General features: G+C 44.7%; 1 protein-coding gene across 1 annotated transcript; it reads right to left on the bottom strand.

The window, feature by feature from the left end:
* Positions 1-982: 982 nt before the first annotated feature.
* On the bottom strand, positions 983-23,428 carry SDC1 (syndecan 1). The gene is made up of 5 exons (XM_009083047.1): positions 23,387-23,428; positions 3,831-3,912; positions 2,603-3,096; positions 2,252-2,381; positions 983-1,691 (listed from the first exon to the last, which is right to left on the bottom strand). Exons 1-5 carry the CDS (start codon positions 23,426-23,428, stop codon positions 1,525-1,527), a joined length of 915 nt encoding a protein of 304 aa, XP_009081295.1. The 3' UTR covers positions 983-1,524.
* Between the last annotated feature and the right edge of the window lie 231 nt (positions 23,429-23,659).

The following is a 23,659-nucleotide window of genomic DNA, read 5'->3' on the forward strand; positions in this document are numbered from 1 at the left end:
TGCAACATTTTAACCAACTGTTGCAATATTCTCCAATATTCTCCGATCATTCCCTCTTGGCTCAACAGTACAAATATTTACATCTGTTGTAAACACTCCTCCACCCACCCCATACCTTCTGCACTGAGCGACAAGGAACTGAACTGGCAAGAAGCTACCCAAAGGCAGAGCAGAAGTAAGGCTTGTGCAGAACACCACACTTGTCTCCTCACTCGATTGGAGATACTCTGGAGAACTGCAGACCTTCAGCAAGGTCTCAGTGCCTCCATGTGACAGCACACTGACCACACACAGCTTCAGGCATCCAGACTTTTCTCAGGAGGTGCTTTTTGGCCCTTACTAGTCTGACATCCCTGGAGTTGCTTCTCTCCAAAGTGCAGGAACAGCTTCTGAGGAGCCATTCCGGAGTAGTGAGAGTCAAGCACACCAACTGTTGTATCTATTTAAGGCCATCTACACTTAGCCTTCACCAGGCTCATTTCAGATGCTTCTCTACTCCTCAGCCACAAAGTCATGATGTGCTGCTTTCTGCCTCCCACCCCTGTGAGCCACAGCATTCCGTGGCACAGACGGCAGACCACGTTCTGAGACAACCACTGTAAACAGTGCACAGAGAGGTAGGTGCTACAACACGCCATCGATCACCTGGCGACGACACAGTAGTGTGGGGTAAGATTATTTACAGCATGACAGCCCAGCCTCGATTTGGCACCTAAGAAAGGGAATGTCTGAGATGAGACTGCTTAGCAAAATCTACTTCTTACCTAAGACCTGAAAAAACAAGAGGGTAGTGGGACAGTCCAACACTATTGGAAAAATTAACTCTCCACTTAATTTTGGGGGCTTTGGCATTTATTTTTTATTAGTGTATGTACCAACTGCTTAGGAACTGGTTCTGAGTATGGGATAATGCTTCCAAAATACAAGTTATTTTAAACCACGTGACAGTCATTTGTTTACCCTGCCCCTCACACCTCCTTTCACTAGAAGTCATGTTCAGCTTGATGTTTCGTAGGCATTAAGTGCTCCAAATACAGCAATCAGAAAGAGCTAGAGGATTGCAGTGTACCAAGTGTCTGCCCAGCACAGCCACTTGTGACACTCAAAACACATCTATGAGTTAAATAGGAAGGATCCCTGCTGTACAGAATTCAAGCACTGAAAATTGTTTATTCTTGCTAGCCCTTTCCCTAAATATCAAGAGTTTTATACATACAGTGCTCCCTTATCTTCTTCCCACTGCCTGTCCCAGCAGTCTTTAGATAAACCAAAGTGAGTTTAGGAACTGGCAGTCCCACTTCTGTTTAAAAATTAAAAATAAAAAAAGTTGTGCAAGAAAGCAGGGAATGTCCAATGAATCCAGATCTACTTTGTAGTTACAAAATTTCCAATGGCAAAGTGGTAAGGGCAAATAACCCAATGATCATATGGCTTAAATTTAATGCAAAGCACACTAGAAGGTCCACGTGCAGGGAGAGAAGAGTCCAAGAAAGATGGAATAAGAAGTGTCCTGAAGTTCAGTGTTTATGCATAGAATTCTTCTTGTTTGTGTGGTTTTTGGTACCCTCCGTTAGACTGTTTTGGTTCATCCAGTGAATAGCTGCCTTCATCTTTTTTCTTCATTCTGTACAGCATAAACGCAACTAGAAACACTGCAAACACCAAGCCTACTAGTCCTCCAGCAATAACACCTAGATAGGGAGAAAAAGACACAAATTACTCTAGATGCTACACCAGATAATGCCACTATGATTTCAAGTTCCAGATTGTTGATGCCTTACTATGCAGCCCCTGACTTAATGACCTCCAGAAATTAATGTGTCCTCCTGCCTCCTCCCAAACCAGACATCCTGCCATTACCAAGCCCCTGCTCACCTACACAAGGCAATCCTAAAGACACAGATCTCCCCCTGGCCATGCTGCAAAGCACACAAAGCTACAGTGTTCAACTCTAGTAATTTGACCTAGGCAGCCATAGAGCAATTTTACTGTCATTTTTGCGAGAAATGAAGGAATAGGTTTAAACACAAAGTTGCAGATGAAGCAGCTACTGGTAGCTGCTATTAGCAGACTAATATTTGCCCCTGTTTTGACAACACAGAATCATGAATCACCGCCCTCATTTCAGAGGTCTAAGGCAAAAGGTTGGTTTCCATGCTCAGAGATGTACTTGCAGAATTGCTGCTTCTGCTGCCTGAAGACTCCTATGGGAATCAGCTTTTACCAACTAGAAATCCAGAATATCAGGTACCTCCAAGAACTTCTTTTCTGTCCATAATTCCCGAGGCTCCTGCTGCTTTGGCATTCCTCCCAGAGTCAGCTGGTACTTCCGAGTTCTGGGTGGGGACCAAATCTTCATCTTTCGTCAAGAATAAGTCTCCCTGTTGGGACATACAAGGCAGGTTATTCATGTTTCTCATCATGTCTGTTACTGGAGACTTTCCACAGCTTTGTTTTTCAGCCATCTAAAACCCTCCACCAATTTAATCTATTAAATCAATTATTGTTTTTGACAAATTACCACCCCTTCCTGCCAAACCAACATGCTACATACTACTAAAGCCATCTCCATAGAAAAGGTGTCAAAACTATTAGTCCTCACCGGGTCTCCAGAGCCATCTTCAGAAACTTCCTCATGTGTAGGAATGATGTCCTTTGGAGCTGTCGTTGTGGAGGTGTCAGTGATATCTCCCTCATGATGGACAGTAGAGTGGGGCTCAGGCATGTCTTTCGTGTCTGGCACATCAGAGCTAGGGATTTTAGGTTCAAGCTCATGGACCACACCTGAGGCTTCTGAAGGAGTTACATGAACCACTGAAGGAAAATGAGTAGTGGGGCTTCTCACTGTTGTTGTGACCAAAGAACTTGTTGGTTTCCCATCAGATGAGCCTGAAATGGGTACTTCATCCTTCACAGCTACAACTGGTTCCTCTGTCACTAGATTACTAGTTGCAGAAGGAGATACTACTTCTTTTTCAGTTCGGCTCTCAATCCCAGGAAATGGCTGTTTGTTGAAATCCACTGGTGCTGCCAGTACTGAGGAATTAGTTGGTTCTTCTGGGATTCTCCAGGTGTGAGACTGGTCAGTCATGGGACCTGCAAAACAAAAGAATATTATCCTTGGCCAGTTTAGAGACCTATTAATAGTATTTTCAGGACACCAGGCTAAGGAGGATGCCTAATCTGCATAGCCAATTTTCATAATAACAGCAATTCAGTTTGGAATTCCTTATCCTTTTCAGTAGACTAAGGAAGGGACAGACCAATGTGCTACTTAGCAATACTTCATTAGTCATCTGCTTCTCCCCAAGGCACAAGTGCCAGTCTGTTTGTGGTCAGGCCGACAAGGGGGATGTCTGCTTTCAGTACACTCGTTCCTCATGGTGGTTATCTGACTCTTTTCCCATAAACACTTTCATTTAATACAGAGCAGTCACACCTTTAGTCACTAGCACATTTAGGACTGATTTCAGGGTATCTCCTACCAGCTCAGAAAGGCCCCTCTTATGGTCCCTCTTCCTCACAAGTAAAGAATCAGTCCAGTTTCATAACATTCTTCACACAACATCTCACATTAGCAGTCACATAGAGTCTACTTGCTTCTGCTCCCTTTCAAGTCTCCTACAACTCTTTTTCTGCTAATTGTTAGTATCTCAAGCAATACAAGATTAATAGATTAGGCTCTTTGTCTGTTCCCAACTCCCATATTCTGGGGCAGGGGTGTGTGTGTGTGATTCCTCTCTCCACCCCCTTCACTTGGATGCTCACCAAGATCGATTGACACATTCTGGAAGGATCAAGCACTAACAGTACAAGTGCTAATAACTTACCTGCACCTGAACCTGAGAATGCATCATCTTCATCACCAGATGAATCGAGATCTTCAGGGGGAAGGTTCAGATTTGTAGTTTGCTTCAAAGAGAAGGGGAAAAAGGTGTGTCAGCAATGAGATTAAAGTTATTATGTTGCTCATGCTGAGTCCTCTAAGGGCTCCTGGAGGTTACACAAAGTTTTTTTGTTCAGATTGCATTTTTTCATCTTTTTTTATTTCAATCCCCTCCCCAGAAGAGTATCTCTGTCTAGTCTGTTCGGTGTTGGAAAGGTCAGTCTTGCTGTCTCCCTTCTTTGCACTGCTTCCAGGCTGCACTTGCTTTGGGACAGAAGCAAGCAGGAATCCATTCAGACCTGCATGCTGGTAGCAGGCGATGCCCAGTCCTTACACAACATAACCAGACAGTTTCAGGTGCTCAGTGTTCACATCTGTCTATCTACCAATCACTTCATCTGCAAATTACTGCCTTACTTCTAAGGAGCAGAAAGGGAGACAAAGTAGTTTGTCTTCTCTGCCTTTTTGAGCCCCTCCAACACTGCTCACATATTCAAAACTACAGCATCTAACTGGAAGTAGAATGAGAGTACCTTTTTATAAGTGTGAGCACTCAAACTAAGTCCAGAGCTATAAGTCAGTCTTCCCTGTGGGAGAATACAGCCCTGAGCTTTCTCCATTTATGCTCCAAGGAGTACACTAACCAGCATAGAAGTTCAGTTGCGGAAAAAAGAGGCCAAACCCTATTTCTGCAGCACTTGTTCGTCACAGCACACAATGTTCAAAGTTGTTCAGGATATCTAAAGAAGACAACACTAAATAGAGCAGGATGATTACTTCATGATTCTTGTTGGCCTGTGCTGTATTCCTGTCAGCACAATATGTCTCACGACTAGCCCCAGGTTTATTTCAGCAGGGCTACCATAACCTAACCAGTCATTCGCCCTTCTCAGGTTTCAAACCAAGGCCCTATAAGCCACTTCTGAATTTCATCTTTTCTCACCCAACTACATCCCCTGTTTGCCAAAATTTTGACTGTTATCCCATCGTCAAGATGTGCTTATCTTCTCTTTCCAGCACTGCCCCATCTGCAAGTTTAGATGCTGCATTGCATCATCCAAGCTGTGGGATCCTTTGTGTCCCAAGGAGTGGGAAAACGCATTTTATTACACAAAAAAACCCCATACTTTCTTGTCAGCTTTGCAATCAGGCCCACAGTACTTTTCTAGCTTGCATTAACACAATGTCACTTAAAAATTACTATAACACTCATCTTCATCCTAGCAAGAAGTTAGTCAGCACTAGTATGTGCCGGCAGAGCAATCCAGCTCTGTGGTTGCCACTGCATTACCGACATGGATGTGTTTACTGGCCCTATCTCCTTTCCATTCTTTTTAAGATATCAAGTTTATCCAGTTTTCTCTTCCATTCTTAATACATTATCCACTCCCCACATTTCCATAGAACAACTAGCTTCCAAGGTGGTTAACTAGCCCATTAGATTTGACCTCTCTTGAGATAAGTATGCAAGCTGTCACCAACCTAATCAGGACCAAGATCTTACTCCTTCCAGGCAATCATTGTAGTTAGATGTTTGGTTTTTTAAATAACAAGAAAGTAGAAACAAATAACACCACATATAGACATTAAACTTTTTAGCATTTGACTTCTCGACTGAAAATTAAACCTCAAAACACTATTCCTCAAGCTTCTGCAAGCGTATTTCTAGAGTAAATTGCCCTTCGATCTCTTGCTTAACTGCATGTCATGAGGTAATTTGGATTCTTAGATTTGTCCCTGCATGTTTGCACTGTGATTTTGCACTCTTCCGCAGAAAATAGGCCAGATAAGTACTTCCCGTGTGTTTTCCTTCTTGTGTTGAAGGGTGGTGACTCACACAAGCTGATCTCACTACACTTCAAATATTAAAGAGTACAAACTGTTGGTGCATAAAGAATAGAGAACGAACTGCCAGGCTTCCCAAACTCTGCTCTCTCACACGCCCTTCCCAGTACGTTCAGGAGCTCAGTCAGGCCTCAGGAATTGCACCATTTTGGCTGATGAGGGGTTGGGGACCATTTTTCTCCCTCACTTCTTGCATGCACAATAGCAAGCACAACCCTTTGTTCTCCCACTCAGCCGGGTTGCGTGCAAAAGAGGGAACACTTTGTAAACAGGAGGGGGATGGTGGTGTGTGCATTCTCCTCCCAGTGGGAGGACTCTACCATGAAGCAGTTAGAAAGCAATCTCTCCAGCTTTTTATTGAAGAAAGGAACGGCTAACACAGTTTAAGATATATCACCATACACCTATATCTAGGTTTGAGACTAACTTCCCTCCAAATCTGAATCTTCAGGGGGAGCTCATACAGGATTTCCAAGGACACTTGGTCAGACTGATGGTCTGCAGACCTTAACAGCCCTCCTGAAAAAATCACAGACTGTGAAGAAATAAAATAGCAACTTTTCATCTTGACTATTGATCCAGGACCCGTTCCCCTTGTGGGGTTACAGATGAGGCTTGTTCAGTCATGCCATGCTTCCTTTTTTGTTATCGAGCATGTCCACCCATCTTACCCTTCCCCTCACACCTGAGCCTCTTCCCAGGCTGCTGCATGTTCTGCTTCTCCAGAGCTTTTGTCATGTACTTGTTTGAATCCTAGTTTGATTTCTATATCTGAGCAGGGATAGATAGGTCTTCCTCAGAGGAAAAGAGTCCAGTGCAGCCCAGTCTAAACCAATGCTGTTCCAGTGCAGAGTTGTCCAGTGGCTGCTCAGCACCCACACTGCAAACATCAAGGCATACTCAGACCAGTTCCTGTCCCCTGAGGTTGACTACTGCACTTAAGAGAATAATAGAAAACATGAATCAGGATTAATCAAGTCTGCTTTCCACAGTTTTATAGGAGAACTTAGTGAAGCTTCACTACGTGTGCCATGCTTAGTTGTCCCAAAGACTCTTGTCCCAGGCTGCTCCTCTGGTCACTGTGGCTTCTCTCTTTGACCAGGCAGTTTAAGGCTTGGGATCTGAGAGGGACTTCTTTGCCCCAAACATTCAAGGGACAGTATAGGATTATGCACCTGTCGATACCAGTAAGAACACCCACAAATTGATGTAACTTCATGATATCATCCAATTTCATGACACAAGCATTAAGGAACATTTTCCCAATTTATGTAACTGTATGGTTATATAACAAGGGTACATTTCTTGCTCCATAGATTACAACTTCAATGGGCATGAAAGGCAGCAACCTTTCCTTATAGCACCACAAAACATAAGTGCTGCAGAAAGGTCATGCTTCTATAACGATCTGCTGCTGAAGGGTTTCAGACACAGCAAGGCTGACATAAAACACTGGCTCAGGACAGTTTCGGAAGGGATTGAACTAATTTGTGTTTGCATCAGGAAGACAGACCATGCTGTTCAAACAACAAGCACCTCATGGTCAAGGCTTTTCCATGACCTTTTATTGCAGCTGAGTTACACCAATGGGAAAGGTTTTGATTAACCAAGAGGATTAGGGGCACAGAACATAGGCTGAATCACCAGGCTGTGCTATTATACTAAAAGAGCTGACAAATTCTGTCTTAAAACAAGCTCACTCTACCAACAGCTTTGCATTACTTGAGCTCATAATTTTATTATCAGATTGTCTAATATAACCAGCTTACATGGAGATGTAATTAGAAATTACTTCCATCATCATCCAGTTTGTTTTTCAGTCCATCAAGACACTGACATTGTAATTGATGCCAGAGAGACTGGATGAACACATTTAAGTTCAGGCAGTGGATTTTTTTAAGGATCTCTGATGGATCTCATGTATTCTAGTCAGAAAAGTTTCAATTCTTATTGTCCACCTACAACATGTTGGTTTTTTACCATTTAACAAGCTTGTATGTTTTTGTTGGGGATTTTTTTCAGCAATTCAGACATCTGGTTAGAAATACTTGCCCAGAACTTTTGATCTGGTGTCACTGAATTCAGTTGCATTTGAGGGGTAAATTTTTTAACAGTATTTTTGATATGCATTAACCAGTTCTCATTAACTAATGGAAGATCCCCTTCCCCAAGGATCAAAGCAGTCTCTTTAGGGGAAACCCTGGGGTGACTATTTGCTTCTGCTCTTGCTGAGCAATGTATTGTTACAGAACAATAGTTATTCAGTTCTGCTGGGACAACCAGAAAGCTGCTTAGTGGCATCTTCAATTTAATCAACAATGGGCCAGGCTTTCACAACTCATTAGCAACATTATTGGCTCCAGAAGTCTGGCATACGCCAGAGTTTTGGGGTTTTTAAGCATCATTTTTAACTATTCTTCAGTCTTCATCTTGATCACAGTCTTAATACATGAATCTTTCTGCGCTCATCCCATCAGCTGCCACAGAGCTCCCTTCTGCTACAGCACAGATCTGAAGTACTCTCTCATGATGAAGGGGAGATTTGTAGTTTATTAGTTGATCTCACCCTGCCCAAACTGGGAAGCACAGTTATTTAATTTGGTGTATGCAAAAGGAAGCAGCTTTTTTTTTAAATTGCTCTTTGAGGTAAGCAAAAACACTGGCTTTGCCACAAGCTGCTACAAGCCCTAACCTAGACTAAGGATGATTTGTATCCCACTCTTATTAATCCTAGTTAGTGATCAGCAGTGTCAAAAACACTTGAAATCCTCCATTATCTGAATAAAGCTGTTAAATTTGCACATTTGTTTCTCCTAATAAATCCTTCTTACTCAGCTGAAAGGAATGAGCTGTAATGAACTCTCCCAACTCAAACACCTCCTAAGCACCCTACGAGATTTCTCCAACTTTATGGGAAGAAAAACCAATGATTTACTCTTGCTTAAGAGACATATAAGAGCAAGACACGCATTTGTTCTGTAGTCTGGCTACCAAATATGGCACTAGAGCATCTAAAAGAATACTTTCACAAGGATTTGAACAGTTCTAAAATAAACTTAGACAGAAAGATTTGTCTTTCACCTTTTCCTATATATTGAAGAGCAGAGCTAGCCTCACTAACAGAAATGCTGAGGCAGAGCAGCCTGAAGAGCTTCTAACCTCAAAAATAATATTGATACTAGTGTAGGAGGAAGACAAAACCACCTGCTGAAAGAAACTTTAGCTTTGTTAAACCTTGATATTCTGTAGTTAATAGCCCACGCATGATCAACTCCAATCCCAGACGTCCATGGTTTGAAGACAGCTTAAACGGTTAAGGCAGGAGGGGGGAAAAAAAGTAACAACAAAAAACCAACTCCCCCCTCCCCAAAAAAAAAACCACCACAAAAATACCCAACAAAAACCAAACCACCCAACCAAAAAACCCCAACCAAAACGAAACAAAAGCCACCAGCATCCTCACCTATCCCCCTTCTTCTGCTGGCATACAGACTGCTAGCATTAAGTTGACCATGCACACCTTCACTTTTAACAGTGAGCCATAAACTCTAGAGTAGCTGATAAAGAACTGATGCTTTTATATGGCGAGTCAGGAGTGAAGTTTGCATGCAAGTCTGCTGCATCAGAAGCCAGCAGCAGTGTGGCACCATCTCAGCTAAATGCTATTCCAGTTGTTTCTCCTGCTCCTCCACTGCTCAAAATAAGCCCCAGTGCTGTTTGGTGACCCTGCAAGTTAATTAAGTAGTTCTCTTCCTAGAAGAGCCAAAGATCAGAAAGACAGCTATGAACCACCCCATGAACAGCCCATGGGCTGGAGAGCCTAGATTGAAGCAGTACTTTTATCCCTGGTTAGTGTTCCAATCAAGGCTGTTCAAAGCATTACACCCACCCCTGTCCACAGTAGGGGGTTGGAACTAGATGATCTTTCCAGTCCCTTCCAACCCAAACCCTTCTATGAACTATCCATCCTCCCCGTTTCAGATGGTGTTGTTCCCCTGTGCCCTTAATGAGATTTTGATGAGTACCAACAAGCTTCAGCATCCCCACCCTTTCATCCATCAGTTTGTCACCTGGAATAAGGCTGGTTAGTGGCTTACAGGGTGCTCCTTCCAAAGAGAAGCAAGCAGAAAGTAAAGGATGCTTTTTTTCTCGGCAAGGCAAACAACCATTTTAGCAGTGAGAGGCAAGTAGGCCAGTTAGTCTGACTGCTTATCTATCAGATCATTATTAGTACAAAGAAATCTGGAAAATCTTGGTTAACTGTGTTCTTACTGCCCCCCTCTTATATTTTTTGGTTGGTGACTTGAGAAGGGAACTGTCTTTGAGGGAGAAGTCCTAGTTGCAACAGCAGTTGCTTTTGTTTGAAACATGAACTCCCTGATCACCACAGAGTAGTTTCCTCTTGGCACTCAGCTCTCCAGGCAGCAAAACCCATTCCAACACCTACTCAAAAATAGAATGAGAGCTCTTAGGATCTATTGCACTATAGGCAGAATCAAATAGACTGCAGACTGACCATTGTCAATTAGGCTGGCCAAGGAAGAGCATCCAGCTAATACACACACACACACAGCCACCACAGTCCAAATGCTTCTAGAGGCTCATCTGAGAGGTACAACACTATTGCCCAATCAGCACTAGATTTTCTCCTTACTGTGACAGGGCAACTTTTTTAATTAAATAGGGTTGAAACACAGCAATCAACATGCCAAGAGCAAATATGAACCAGCCTGTTGCCATCAGGTTGGGTTTCACATTCTGCAGCAAGGCCCTTCAAACTCCCACCTCCCATAAGAGCATGTCACTTCATGCTTCCTGGACCATCCCCTGCATAGCTGTTTGTGCACTCTCATGGTGAACCAGCTCAGGACACTGGTCTGGTTAAACAAATAAAAAGAAAGAAAAAAAAAAAGAAAAGAAAAGGAAAATATCATGCAAAGAATTTTCCAGCAGGACCAGTTTCCCAATCCTACTCAGTGCATGAATGCAGAAGTGTTTGTGTTGGCACAGGGCAGAGCACAGCAGCCAGGGCTGCTTAAGCATTCATGCAGACTCACAGCCTGAGTTCTGGGATGCTGACACACATTCCCCTACCCTGAGGCAGAAGGGCAGTGAAATATGCTGCCACCACCATGCATTATGAAAATGCACATCACCAGACTGTAGGCAACACGCAAATCAGCGGCTGACTCAAAGGGCCACACAGGTTCATACAAAAAGGAGCAAGGAGAGAGGCTGTAGGGATAGTTCTCTTCCTCAGTGTGCGCTCCTGATTGATATGGTTTGTTCTCTAGTCTGACAACAGTGCTTTTAAGTCCTCCCTGACCTCCTAAACACAGGTAGCAAAGGCTTGACAGATGTCCTGTTCAGAAAGGGAGCAGCTCTACTTTTGTCCTGGGCCAGTGCAATTGCCAGTTAGTCCTGGACAAGGAGTATATTGCACACCCTTCAGCAGAGAGGGCTGAGTAAAGAGGAAGTCAACAAGGCTATGGACTCCACAGCCAGGGAAGCTCATAGCCATGTAGCACACAATAGCAGCGACACAGCAGTCGCACACACTGCGAGGAGTGCACAGAGCACTGTGTCAATTCTGATGCAGAAGAGCCCAGTTTCCTCCTGGCTCTCTCTCAGGCAGTGTAACTAGAAGCCTGGTCAGTCCTTCAGCAATACAGAGAGCGAGTTAGAGCCTGTGCTCCTGCTTTTTCACCTGGATGATAGATCAAACAAGTAAGTTACTACACGCTGCTTTCACTCTAGCCAACCTGCTGCTTCCAGCCAAGCAATGCAGTCCAGGCCAGACTGATCTTACCAACAGGTCAACACATCCACAGACACGGCACACAACAAGCACACGACTTAACCCTGTATCGGTGGCAGGCTGTCACAATACTGACAAAAGGGGGGTCTCTTTAGTCTCCCATGTTCAAGGCAGCCTGTGCTTTGAAGATGCAGTCTAATGAGAAAGTTTATTTCCCTGCAGCTAATCTCATAAGAAGCAGCCAGTTCAGTTTTATGTTACAAACCACTTTTCTTTAAAGATCCTTCCCTGCAGCTCTTTAACATGCTTGATAGTTCGGGCATTCGTTTCTTCGGCTAGCACAAGAAAGCCACAGCCAATGTATAAACTCAAAGGGTTGTGCAAAGTAGGTGCAGCTCAGTGAGGCCACACAGCTTCAGTTCATCCTGGAGAATTAATTTCAATCTACTTCAGCTGGCTTGAGAGATGAGCAGTGAGTGAGCTGCCTCAGTCAAGACCAGACAAATCTAACTTGCCTTAAAACCCTCTAACTTAGTCACCAGCACTTCTTAACTTCCTAGTGTAGCAAAACCAGCAGAGAAGATTCATTCTTACAGCAACAGCCAGTTCATCTGCTTGTTTCGAAAAAACAGACCAACAATTGCTTGGTTTCAGTTAAAGCTAGTGATGGGCCACCCATCCCAGAAATCCTGACAAAGTAAAAGCTAAAAGAGGAGAGTATGATGGAGGTCAGAAAATCTTTATGAAGTGGAAACCCATCCAGCTAAAGGACTCCACCAGTCCAAACCCCACTACCCATGCATACTGGTAACTATAACACAGATAAACATGACCATCTTGACAGTATCTAAGGTCCCTGCCCTCTTCCTCCTCCATATACACAGCCCCTGCTGTGGAGTTTAGGCACGTGAGGCTGAGCAACTCATCTCATACATCAGCAGCTATACCCCCTTTAAATTGGAGACTGGACTTTGCTGCATTGCCTCCAATGCATATAAACACACTGACCTTATGTCTTCCACATCCTTAGCCAGTTATTCCCAATCAGCTGACCTCTCTTCCCACTAACAAAGTTTCAGATGCAAATTCCTTTCTTAGCCCCATCTCTTGCCACCCACTCACCCTGTCTTATGGGATCAGCACTGAGGGCTGTCATTGGAGATGAACTTGCTACAGAACCAGCGAGAGTTCCCGGCAAGTGCAATAGTGGGCTTCAAACTGCTTGACTGCTCCTTGACAGCATATGTGGGCTGTAAAAGCCAGTTCCCTCTCTCCAGACAGCTAAGAAACCCAGCTCCCAGTGCAGCAGACAAGTTAGCACTACAGCCCTGAGACTGAGGAATGTAGTTCAAGACTAAGTTTGACGGAAGAACTGCAAGGACGTAGCGTCTCCATTTGTTCCATTTGAAACTGTCTTCTCCCAGTAGATCCAGGAGCACATGCAAGGATGCTAAGAGGTGCACACTCCTCCTGCAAGGCCATTGCTGCTGACCCAAGTGCAAGCCTGCAGCACACCAGTGTGAGAACACAACAGAGGTAATTCAAGGACTTGAGTCTCACAGGAGCTCAACTTGCTCTTGTCATCTTCAGCCATTCAGCTCAGAAATCAGATGTGTCTATAGGAAAGCATGACGTGGACTATGGCATCTCAAGTCTTCAGATTAGGCTGGCAGCACACTTGGCAGCATCAGGAAAACACGTGTGCCTCTGGTCCGAGGGAAGCCTGTTTCCTGGAGACAAATGCCATGCAACTTGGCTGGTGGAACTACTACCCATTTCAAATGAGCTCCAGGCCAGCTTTTGTGTGATCAGCAAACTACCACAAGCAATGCTACAGCTGCACGAGTGCTCTGATCAGAGCAGATGCGGACGCGGAAGTCAAAAGCCACCTCACCACTATGCTACACAGTATTCTGAGGGGAAAGAAGCTGTTCTGCTTCACTTTTGGAATGGAAGCCAACATGCACTCAGGAATAATTATCAGACAAGAATAAGCACAACAGCCTTCAGTATCCAGACACATGGCTAGGAGAAGACCCAGGTTCTTATCTCAATCCTGGGGGTTTCCCTCTTCTTCTTGAACACCTGCCATTGCCTAATGCAAAATATGCCAAGGAGCTAGGAGACAAAGCTCTGAGATCTTGAAGGATCACAGAAGCATTTTCACTATATTAGTGATACATGCACGTTTCTAATTGGAGCAAACTGCTTGCAGTGCTACAATAAGTTAGTGAAATCCAAGTTTCAAATAAAAATCTCTGGTGTACCATCAAACTAAAGTTCTGTGCTTAGGGCAGTACTTCTTGCTCCTAGCAGCTAGGATGCTGTTTGAATCCCAGCAGAAAGATGAACTCTCAACCCTGGAGTACTACAGGTCTCAGCTAAAGCCACTGGTAAACTTAAATGAGAGATTACTTAAACCTATAAATAGCTACCCTTACAACAACAAAAAAACCTGACAAGGTGCTCCAATTAGTTACACAGGGTTAAACTGGAACTTAAGACCTTGACTATTTGCAAGGGAGCTACAGAAGCAAGCGAGACTTGGGCAGCAAAATGAGCCAAGAGCTGGCATTCAGTAGCTCCCTTTTGATTTGGTCATGCTCTTTGTGGATAAGCTCTAATAAGTTCTAAGAAGCTCCATTCTTGCACAGCAGGACTCACACCAGTCAGCCACCAGTCTGTTAAGAAGGAACTTGCAAGTCTCAATCAACAGGTACTTGCTTGACTCAAGCAGCCCATGCAAACAGCTTTAAATTTTGGTTTTGATCCAATGCAAGGCAGTTCCTGCACCTTGGCAGGTCTTACACTAACATACATTCGACTCTATGATCCTTGTGGGTCCCTTCAGACTCAGGATATTCAATGATTCTAGGGAACTTTTTGTATTTGCTTCTATGGCTCACCATTTCCAGTTTCAAGTAAATCGGCGTGGATGTGATGAAATCAAGTCTCTCCCTACATTATAAGGCATGCTATAATGTCTGTCTTATCCACAGGATCTTATAGTGTTGACTAAGCTTAGATTGTTTATAATGCAGAAGTCATTCCTGGTAACAGGTGCAGTTACACCAGCATGACTAAGCCGTTCAGAAAAGGACTGAAACATCTCCACCACATGCAGGAGCCACATCTCAGAACAGGAATACCGTGTTCTCCTATCCCAAGTGTCTTCTCAAAGAGGCACTTTTTAGCCTCACACCCTCCTTCCACATACTCCTGGCAGCTCCTGAAGAAAAGCAGCATGCAAGTGTTTTGGGTGCCACTAGTCTCCTTGGAATAAGCAGCAGTAGCTCAGATAATCTTTGAGCACAAGCTGGACCACATTTCACTGAATTACTCTCAGGTAGAACACAGTTCAGACTTCATGAACACCCTTCGAGAAATATACCTGCTCACAATCCACTGGAACACACAGCAAGTCATCTACCCGTGTAAAATAGTGCAGATCAAGCTTGCAGTGCCTCTTCCTAGGACACTCATGGTCTCTGTGTTCAGGTGTACAAAAGCACATACTATAAAGTTCTGACAGCAGGTGCTTATTGACAGCAGTTGCCCCATTTACAGTTAACTTATGCAACACCTCAGTGAGATTATGGAAGCTGACTGGTGTACTTCCATGTTGAGTCACGAGGGTGTTGAAGTATCGTTTCAACGCTGAAGCATCAAATGAAATCCTCCCATCAGAAACAATCTTAAAAAACCTGCTGCTGCAATTGTGCTCCAGTCACCTATTGTTCCACTCATTTCATTAATGAACATTAGGCATTTCTTAACCAAACACCGACTGGATTAAACCAACTCTGCCCTAGTCACCCAGTTACACTGTTTCATACCACATCTGTACAGCAGAGCCTTGAATGAGGGACTGTTACAAAGGCAAGATAGAATCATAGAATCATCAGTGCTGGAGGAGACCTCTAAGAACATCAAGTCCAACCATTAACCTGCCACTCTGCTGTAACCCCTAAACCATATCCTCCAGTGCCAGATCCAGATACCTCTTAAACATTTCTAGGTATGGTGACTCCACCACCTCCGTTGGCAACCTAACCTATTCCATCACCACCCTAACAGTACCTCAGCAGTTATCCAAGTCTCACTGTAACAGATACTAGACTCAACTACCTCATGCCTTCACTTTGGGGTATACAGCTTGTTCACCTGTCTTCCCCATGTTTCATAGCAGTCACCAAGTCAGTTGAGGAGGTTTGAGTGTAGGAGGAGATGATATTTATGCAGTCTAGATGCTCTCCTGCCTCATATGGGCAACTGCAAGCCTCAGCAGTTATCCAAGTCTCACTGTAACAGATACTAGACTCAACTACCTCATGCCTTCACTTTGGGGTATACAGCTTGTTCACCTGTCTTCCCCATGTTTCATAGCAGTCACCAAGTCAGTTGAGGAGGTTTGAGTGTAGGAGGAGATGATATTTATGCAGTCTAGATGCTCTCCTGCCTCATATGGGCAACTGCAAGATTAAAGCTGCGATCTGGACATCCCTATGTTTTACACAGCTATACTGTGAAGAGACAACAGACATGAGTAATGTCTTGATGCCTGACAGTCTGTCAGAGATGGCAAGTCAATAAAGCAGTACTAAAACTGCAAGGCAAGGTGAAGTGCTTTACCACCAAGTCACTGCTAGCACGTATCTCTTAGTTCAGACCAGTTTCTGTCAAGGAGTACCATCAGGATAACTAGATGCTACGTAGCAATATATCAGACTTCTAAGACACAGTTCAAACATTACTAAGTTGAAGATATTTCATATATGAATAAACTCCTGGGTCTACTAACTGACTACTAACTCTAGACAGCACATTATCCCTCTAAATAAAGTAGAGCATAAAATGTTAAGAATCACCTTATAGGCCAAATCTAAAAGCACAAGCTGAATCACTGGCATGTACCAGCACCATCACCACTACAATGAATGCTTTGCTGTCCCTCCTGTGTAGTATTCATCTCTCAATCCTCAGCTGATTGATTACACAGGACTTCTCACACAACTGTACTTGCTCATTCTTCTGATGCATCCAAAACAGGTTCAGTTTTCAACGAAAGAGTTGTGATCTCGTACTACGAACTTTCACTTTCTTTTGCTGGATACTGCAGTTTTCACAACTTCATAACATTCTGGGCCTACTGCCAGAGACCCACTGGCTATATCCATGCTAGTAAATTAAATAACATCAGAGAACATCCCCAGGCACTGGAACACAATCTATACCATCAAATTATTAGAATGATCTCTGGCACAATTTTGAGCCTTGCCAACTGGTATGCCCCCAAATAATGCACAGGAAGGTTCCCAGCAGGCAGTCTGGTGGGGGTGGGGGGGAAATGTTACAGAACAGGCTAGAAAATTAGATTTCCTACACACTGGCCACAGGACACCTAGTGTCTAACATGTTTTACTATACTAGGTTTTTGTGACAAGATTGCAGTAGCAGGGGGACTACAGGGGTGGCTTCTCTAAGAAGTTGCTAGAATTTCTCCTGTGTCAAATAGAGCCAGAGCCAGCTGGCTCCATGACAGACCCACTGCTGGCCAAGGCTGAGCCCATCAGTGACAGTAGTAGTGCCTCTGGGATAAGAGATTTAAGGGGAAAGAAGTTATTGCACAGGTGTAATTGTGGACAGAGGGAGTGAGCATATGTGAGAGCAACAACCCTACAGACACACAGGTCAATGCAGAAGAAGGGGGAGGACGCGTTACAGGTGCTGGAGCTGAGATTCCTCTGCAGCCCATGGTGGGGCAGGCTGTGTCCCTGCAGTCAGTGGAGATCCATAGGGAGCAGAGATCCACCTGCAGTCCGTGGAGGAGCAGGTGGTTACCCAAAGGAGGCAGTGAACCTGTGGGAAGCCCTTGATGGTGCAGGCTCCAGCAGGCCACTTGTGGCCCCATGAAGAGAGGACTCCATGCTGGAGCAGGTTTGCTAGCAGGGCTTGTGATCCTGCAGGAGACCCACACTGGAGCAGCCTGTTTCTGAAGGATGCCCCCCACAGGAGGGACCCATGCTGGAGTAGTTTGTGAAGATCTGCAGCCCTTGAGAAGGACTCACACCGGAGAAGTTCATGGAGGACTGTCTCCCATGGGAGGGACCCCATCCTGGAGCAGGGCAAGAGTGTGAGGAGTCCCCCCTGAGGAGGAAGGAGCATCCGAGACAGCATGAGATGAACTGACCACAACTCCCATTCCCCAACCCCTTATGCCACTTTGGGAGAAAAGTTAGAGAACTGGGAACAAAGTAAAGCCCAAGAAGGAGGAAGGCGTGAGAGGAAGATGTTTTTAAGATTTGGTTTTACTTCTCATTATTCTACTCTGATTTGACTGGTAATAAATTCAATTAATTTCCCCAAGTTGAGTCTGTTTTGGCTTAGAACAGTCACTGGTAAGGGATCTCTCCCTGCCCTTATCTCAACCCATGAGTTATATTTTCTCTCCCCTGTCTGGCTGAGGAGGGCACTGACAGGGCAAGTTTGGTGGGCACCAGGTGTCCTGCCAGGGTCAATCCACCACATTTACTTACTAGAATCAGTGTAAGAAGGTTTGGTGGATCTTTTTAACCCCTTTTGGCTGCATGCTGTTTAGGGGAGGGCGTACTGCTTTTCAGCTATTAGAGTAATAACTTCTAATTATTCAAAATCGCATCTTCGAACTTGTGCAGAAAGAAGCTCACCAGTGTTTCACAGCTCAGTGCAACAACAGATGCAGACTGAGGAACTTTTTTCAAGTTAAACATGCTTCAGAGTGGAGCCGATGCTGCTGGAGGATTAAGCCAGAAGCTTTCCTCTGCGAGGCCATGAGTCAGTCGATGTGAGCACATGATAGCAGAGCACTCCTTCACCACCGCCCAGACATGCCAGAGTCAGCCTCTTTTGTTAGGTCCTTTGTTCACTGATGGGAAAGTAGTCACGATCTAGATGATTCCTCCGTTAGGACAGAAAGAGATTTAGAAGTCAAAGCTGTCTAGCTGCAGGCTGTTAGGTAAGTTTCGATGCAAGCCTCACTACCACTTTTCCACTGCACCTAGGTGCCACTTACACCCTGTTAGAGCCAGTAAGATGGACAAATCTCATTTGTCCATCAAATCTGCCAGTGCAAGAGTGTCTACTACAGTTTCATATGCACAGAGCACAGTAGGCAAGTGAAAAATATCGCATGTATTAGCATTCGTGTTAGACATAAATTCAAGCAAGCTTTGTGGTTTCTCTAGTTTGGGTTTTTACTCCTCTTACCCCTCAACTTCTTGATTGAAGAAAGCCCATGTTCTGTCCTTAAAGAAGATCCCTATTAGCTGGTCAATGGGATAACAGGTTCTCTTATGCAGGGATGCTTTCACCAGAGACCAGTGTTTCGGTAGATCAGCAGGCTGCTCTGAGCTCCTGTGGTTGTGCAGAGCACAGGCATCAATCTCCCTGATCACGATTCTGGGATCAGGGCACACAGCCTCCAAAACCTGCCGTGAGCTGGTAACAAACAGCATGTGACAAGGATAGACATCTCCCTGTATAAGTATATACATACCTATACTGTTATTTCTCTACTCTACTGATATCAAAGCATACAATCAGGCAGCACAGGATCCTATTCTGGGACAGGAAAGAGCCAGGTAGTCTCTTCCTATAGCACTGTAGCTGCCAGCTCTGATCCTAAGGGAACATACAAAGACTCCCTACCAGCACAGCCACAGCAGTACTGCTGCTATGACATAGAGCTTCACAAGAGCTCTCATCTGGAACTCGTTACATTAATCACCGTTTGCTCTCCAGAAGGCAGACTGGCTCCACTCACCCCTGCCCACCTCTGGCTTCAATCTACAGTCTGCTCCTCCAGTAATCCCTAGATGCAAGGGGCTAGACCAGAGCTGCTGACTGGCTCTGACCAGGATGTGTACAGCCACCAGCATTAGAAACTAATTAGCAAGAGCTTTCCTGTGTACAGCACAGAACAGTCATGGTCTGCAGTACTGCCCAGAAAGCATTCAGCACACTCCCGTCCAAGTGGAATGGAGTTCAAGTTTCCTTACGTTTAAGAGACAACAAGTTCCTCATCACGTGGCAGAGGCAGACAAAGAGCAACCCCCATTCTCCAGCTATGGCTTGTGTGTGCTCAGGTGATGGAGCCAGCACACTGAGAAGTTGTTGCATGAAGTGGCTTTGCAGAAGGCTGGCTGACAGAAGTGTGTGCCTGGGACTGCTCAGCCAAAAAAGCAAGAATGTCAGCCTTAGTTTCCATGACCGGCAATGAAGACATTGACATTATTGCACAGGCAGTGCAGAGAAGTTACACAGTGGAGTATGACAAGAACACAGAGCCTCTATGCAAAGCAAGAGTATTTTAAGCTGGTTGGCAGGCAGTTCCCTATTGGTTATATCTGTACCTTCGATTTAGTCCCGAGTCATTCTGCAATAGCAATCCTAAAGACCTTTCAGTTATTAGAAACGCCTGACAATAAGAGACAAAATTAGTGAACGTTAAAGAGAACCACGTTGCAAAAACAATGGCTATGGAGAAGATAATTCTGCCAGAGAGCACATCAGCAAGACACAGAAGTGAAGCAGCAAGAGCTCTTCAACTGATCAATACTCAAAGGAAGTTCAAACACACAAAGCCTAGCAAGGAAAGCCATGACTTGCAACACCTCCATGACTCATTTGTAACTGCAGCTCCAGTGACTCAATGGGAAGTTCTATTGCCAGCTCCGTCCAAATCCCACTAACACACTGGTTCCTATCCAGCAAAGCAAGCCTCACTGGTGAGACTGGTCTCAGCAGTGAGATACAAACATTACAGTCAAGCGTGGCAAGGAGCCCAAGCTAACAGACTCTGTTGGACCTCTGCCGGTTCCACAAGACCCAGAACGTCAACTGCAGCCAAGCACTGCTTGAGAAACGGAGAGGTTGGGAAACCACCACATTAGCAGATGTTGCTCCACAAGAGTTGCTTGTAGGAGGTCCAAATGTTATCTCACCTTGAGGTGAGACTTCACAGTGCAGTAGCTTTTCTACTAGCACCTCTGCAGGAGAAATTGCACTCTCCCAGGTGTCTAGCCAGGCCAGATAAGGCTCATTTCTGTGGTACACCAGTAGCCAGCAGAGCAGCAGTTCAAATGAAGTATGCTTGTCAGCTCTAACTTAAGAGACCTGTTAAACAAACCGACACTCAGCACTCCCAAGGAGACACCACATGCTTTCTGCATTTTAGAGTATCTTCTCAGCTCAGAAGTGAACCTACAAGAAACACCAGAAGTCCTTGCACTGTTGCTCAAAACAACTTCCCCTTTGCAAGTTCACGGCCTGTATCAAAGTCTAGGGAGCACCAAAGATTCCTCACTTCTAATCCATGAATAAACAGTGTCTTTAAATACTGAAATGCTCTGATTCTTCCTTAATAGCTCACAACTATCTCCTCAAATACATCTACTTAGGTTTCTGCTCATCTGTATTCTGCTTACTTCAGAATGCTGAGACGGTACCCAAATATACTCCCTAATTTCTTCCAGAGCCTTTAGCAAAGCAAGACTACAGTATTATTTGGAGGCACTGATCCAGTTGCACTAGAACGGTAGAGAGCTGCTGGTCTAGCTGAAGGCTGATGTTTCCCAGTGCTTTGCTAGTTCTGTTGGCACAAACAGCACCTGTCCAGTCTCTTAGCTTATGGAGAAAGTTACCATAAAAGTTTCACAAATAAGAGCTTTGAGCTCAACTGCTCTTGGATAAAGGCATTAAAGTAAAGGTGTCTATGCTTCCCTTTTAGGCAACATGCAATCCAGTCAACCAAGCCCTGACAAAGCAACTCACCTTGGAGTAAACGTGCAGGGGCTGGTCAGATAATTACTCTCTTTGGCTCCACTGATTACATTGCCATGACTCTAATGAGGGCTTAAGCACCCAGCACACACAGACACCTACATTTAGGTGCCTTAACATCAGCTGAATGCTGTCCTGAGGGACTAGCGTCATTTACACTCAGCAAGTGCATCAGTCTCCAGCTGTCCTGGAGTGCCGTATTAGATGTCTCCTACTCTTTATTATCTCAGAGCTATTAAGACAAAAATACTAACGCTGCAATGCTGAAGCACTGCAATTCTATCATTGACAGCATCTCCTCAGGAAAGGGGTCTTCTCTTCCCCAAGAAGCTCTCTCCTCACTGTAGGAGGCCCTACTAAAATCCCAGTGCCCCAGATGCCAGAAATAAGTGTGGAATGTCCCTCTCAGAGGCATTAGTATGGTTCTTGGACCCAAGAATCACTTCAAACAAGGTTAGGACAAAGTGCTAGTATACAGGCCACCTGGAGACATCTAACCACTAGCAATGCAAAACACATACTTAAAATGGACCAATTTTGCTGCTAAAACAGCAGCCTACATTTCAGGTTTGTGCACTAGCTTAATTTTAGAAGGCTTACAGGTTTCTTGCACTTGCTGTAACTTGTCTCGGGTTGTTAGAGAGGACTGTTTGGTTTCCAGAAGTTTCAGAGTGCCGCCATGAAAAATGTCAGCTCTTCTCCCCATTTAAAACTGAGAGAAACCTGTAACAAAGACTACAAACTTGCACCAGAGCCCCCTTAGATGACACAAACCCCAGCTTATTTGCCGCTGCTCTAATCAGAGCTGCCCAGATATGACAGTCACCATTTCACTGGGAGGTGGCCACCAGTGAGGGTTCACATGAAGAAACTCTGTTTATAGTGCTCAATTAATATTGTGACACTGCTCTGTATGTACTATAGAAGAAAGTGTTTCCTTCTTATCCACTGCCGACATGTTTAATAAGCAAACTGGACTACCTAATTTCTTCTAATTAGTTTACATTCAGATAGGAATGGCATCACTCTTGGAAAAAGGTTTGGCCTGCTCTGCTAAGCTGGTGCCAACCACCAGCATGTGCATGTACATACACCAGACAAAACAATGAAAACCCCATTTCTCCTCATGACACAGGTTGGATTGTCCATGGCCCACCTGCAGCAGGATGTGCATGGTGGCTCAGTCGGTTTTGTGGCAGGGTTACACCGTGTGAAAGTTTCCATTTGAGAGAATTTCTGGGTTAATCTGTTACAATATATCAGCCTTCTTACTGCAGGGAAATCCATGCCCCCATCATAACAGCAGAGGGCAATTACTCTCATTTAAGGTGTTTGAAGCAATGAAGTGTCACCTTGAAGGCCACAAGCAACTTCCCCAATCATTCCTGCAGATAAGAATACTCAGGAAGAAAACAAGTATTGTTGGCCATTTCCTTTTATCTGTTTATTATTTCTATGACAATATGCATGGACGAGTCAAGTAATGCAGGAAGAGCCAAGGGCCAAGTGATGTGCCAGCAGCAGTGGCACCTTTCCCAATGATCAGACCACCAAGAACCCAACACCACCATGGCAGTGCCCATAGCACTGCAACGTGGCAGATTCAAAAGAGTGTGTATGGTCACACTGCTTCTGTGCCCAAAACAAGAGGTTTTCAGCCACTTGATGCAAAAGCGTAATTATTCCAGATGGGTGGGAAAGGCAGCTTAGTCTGTGCCACTGACATTCTGACACTGCAAAAAAGACCACGTAATCACCAGAAGGGAAACAGCCTCAGCACGAAGTCACCACAGAGAGCCCCAAAGGCTTCTGCTCCTCCATGTGCTCATCCCAGAAACCCCTCAATCTGCAGCGTCACCCAGGCCTGCATGTCTCTTGCACGCAGGAAAACTCCAGACAAACACTGACTTCACGTCCTTATAATTTCTAGTAAAGAATATTTATCACAGGGGAATGTTATCCAAATGCACTACAGAGGCTGCAAATTAACTGCAGTTTTCCCATTTTATCCAGTAGAAGCTTACTCGGAAGCTGTGAGCAGAGCCCTCTCCCTGTGGAACGGGGCTGACTACACTCACACGCTTGTCATTTTTTGCCACCTCGTAAGGACTCTCTGCCATGTGGGCTAGGAGGGTACGTGTCCAGAGCTACAGGTAAAGTTCACAGACAGAACAGTACAGCGAAACCGGTGGTATTTTGAGCAGCTCAGATCCCACTGTGCACTTTGTTCTGCCACTCCTTATCTGACTGCTGCTGCAGTTCATCCCCAGACAAGTTTCAAATCAAGTCCTCCGCTTCGGAAAGCAAAAAACCCACCAGTTTTGACTTCGATGGCCCTGCCTGCTCACACA

Source organism: Acanthisitta chloris, unplaced genomic scaffold (assembly GCF_000695815.1).
Source record: "Acanthisitta chloris isolate BGI_N310 unplaced genomic scaffold, ASM69581v1 scaffold11999, whole genome shotgun sequence".
Taxonomy (NCBI): Eukaryota; Metazoa; Chordata; class Aves; order Passeriformes; family Acanthisittidae; genus Acanthisitta; species Acanthisitta chloris.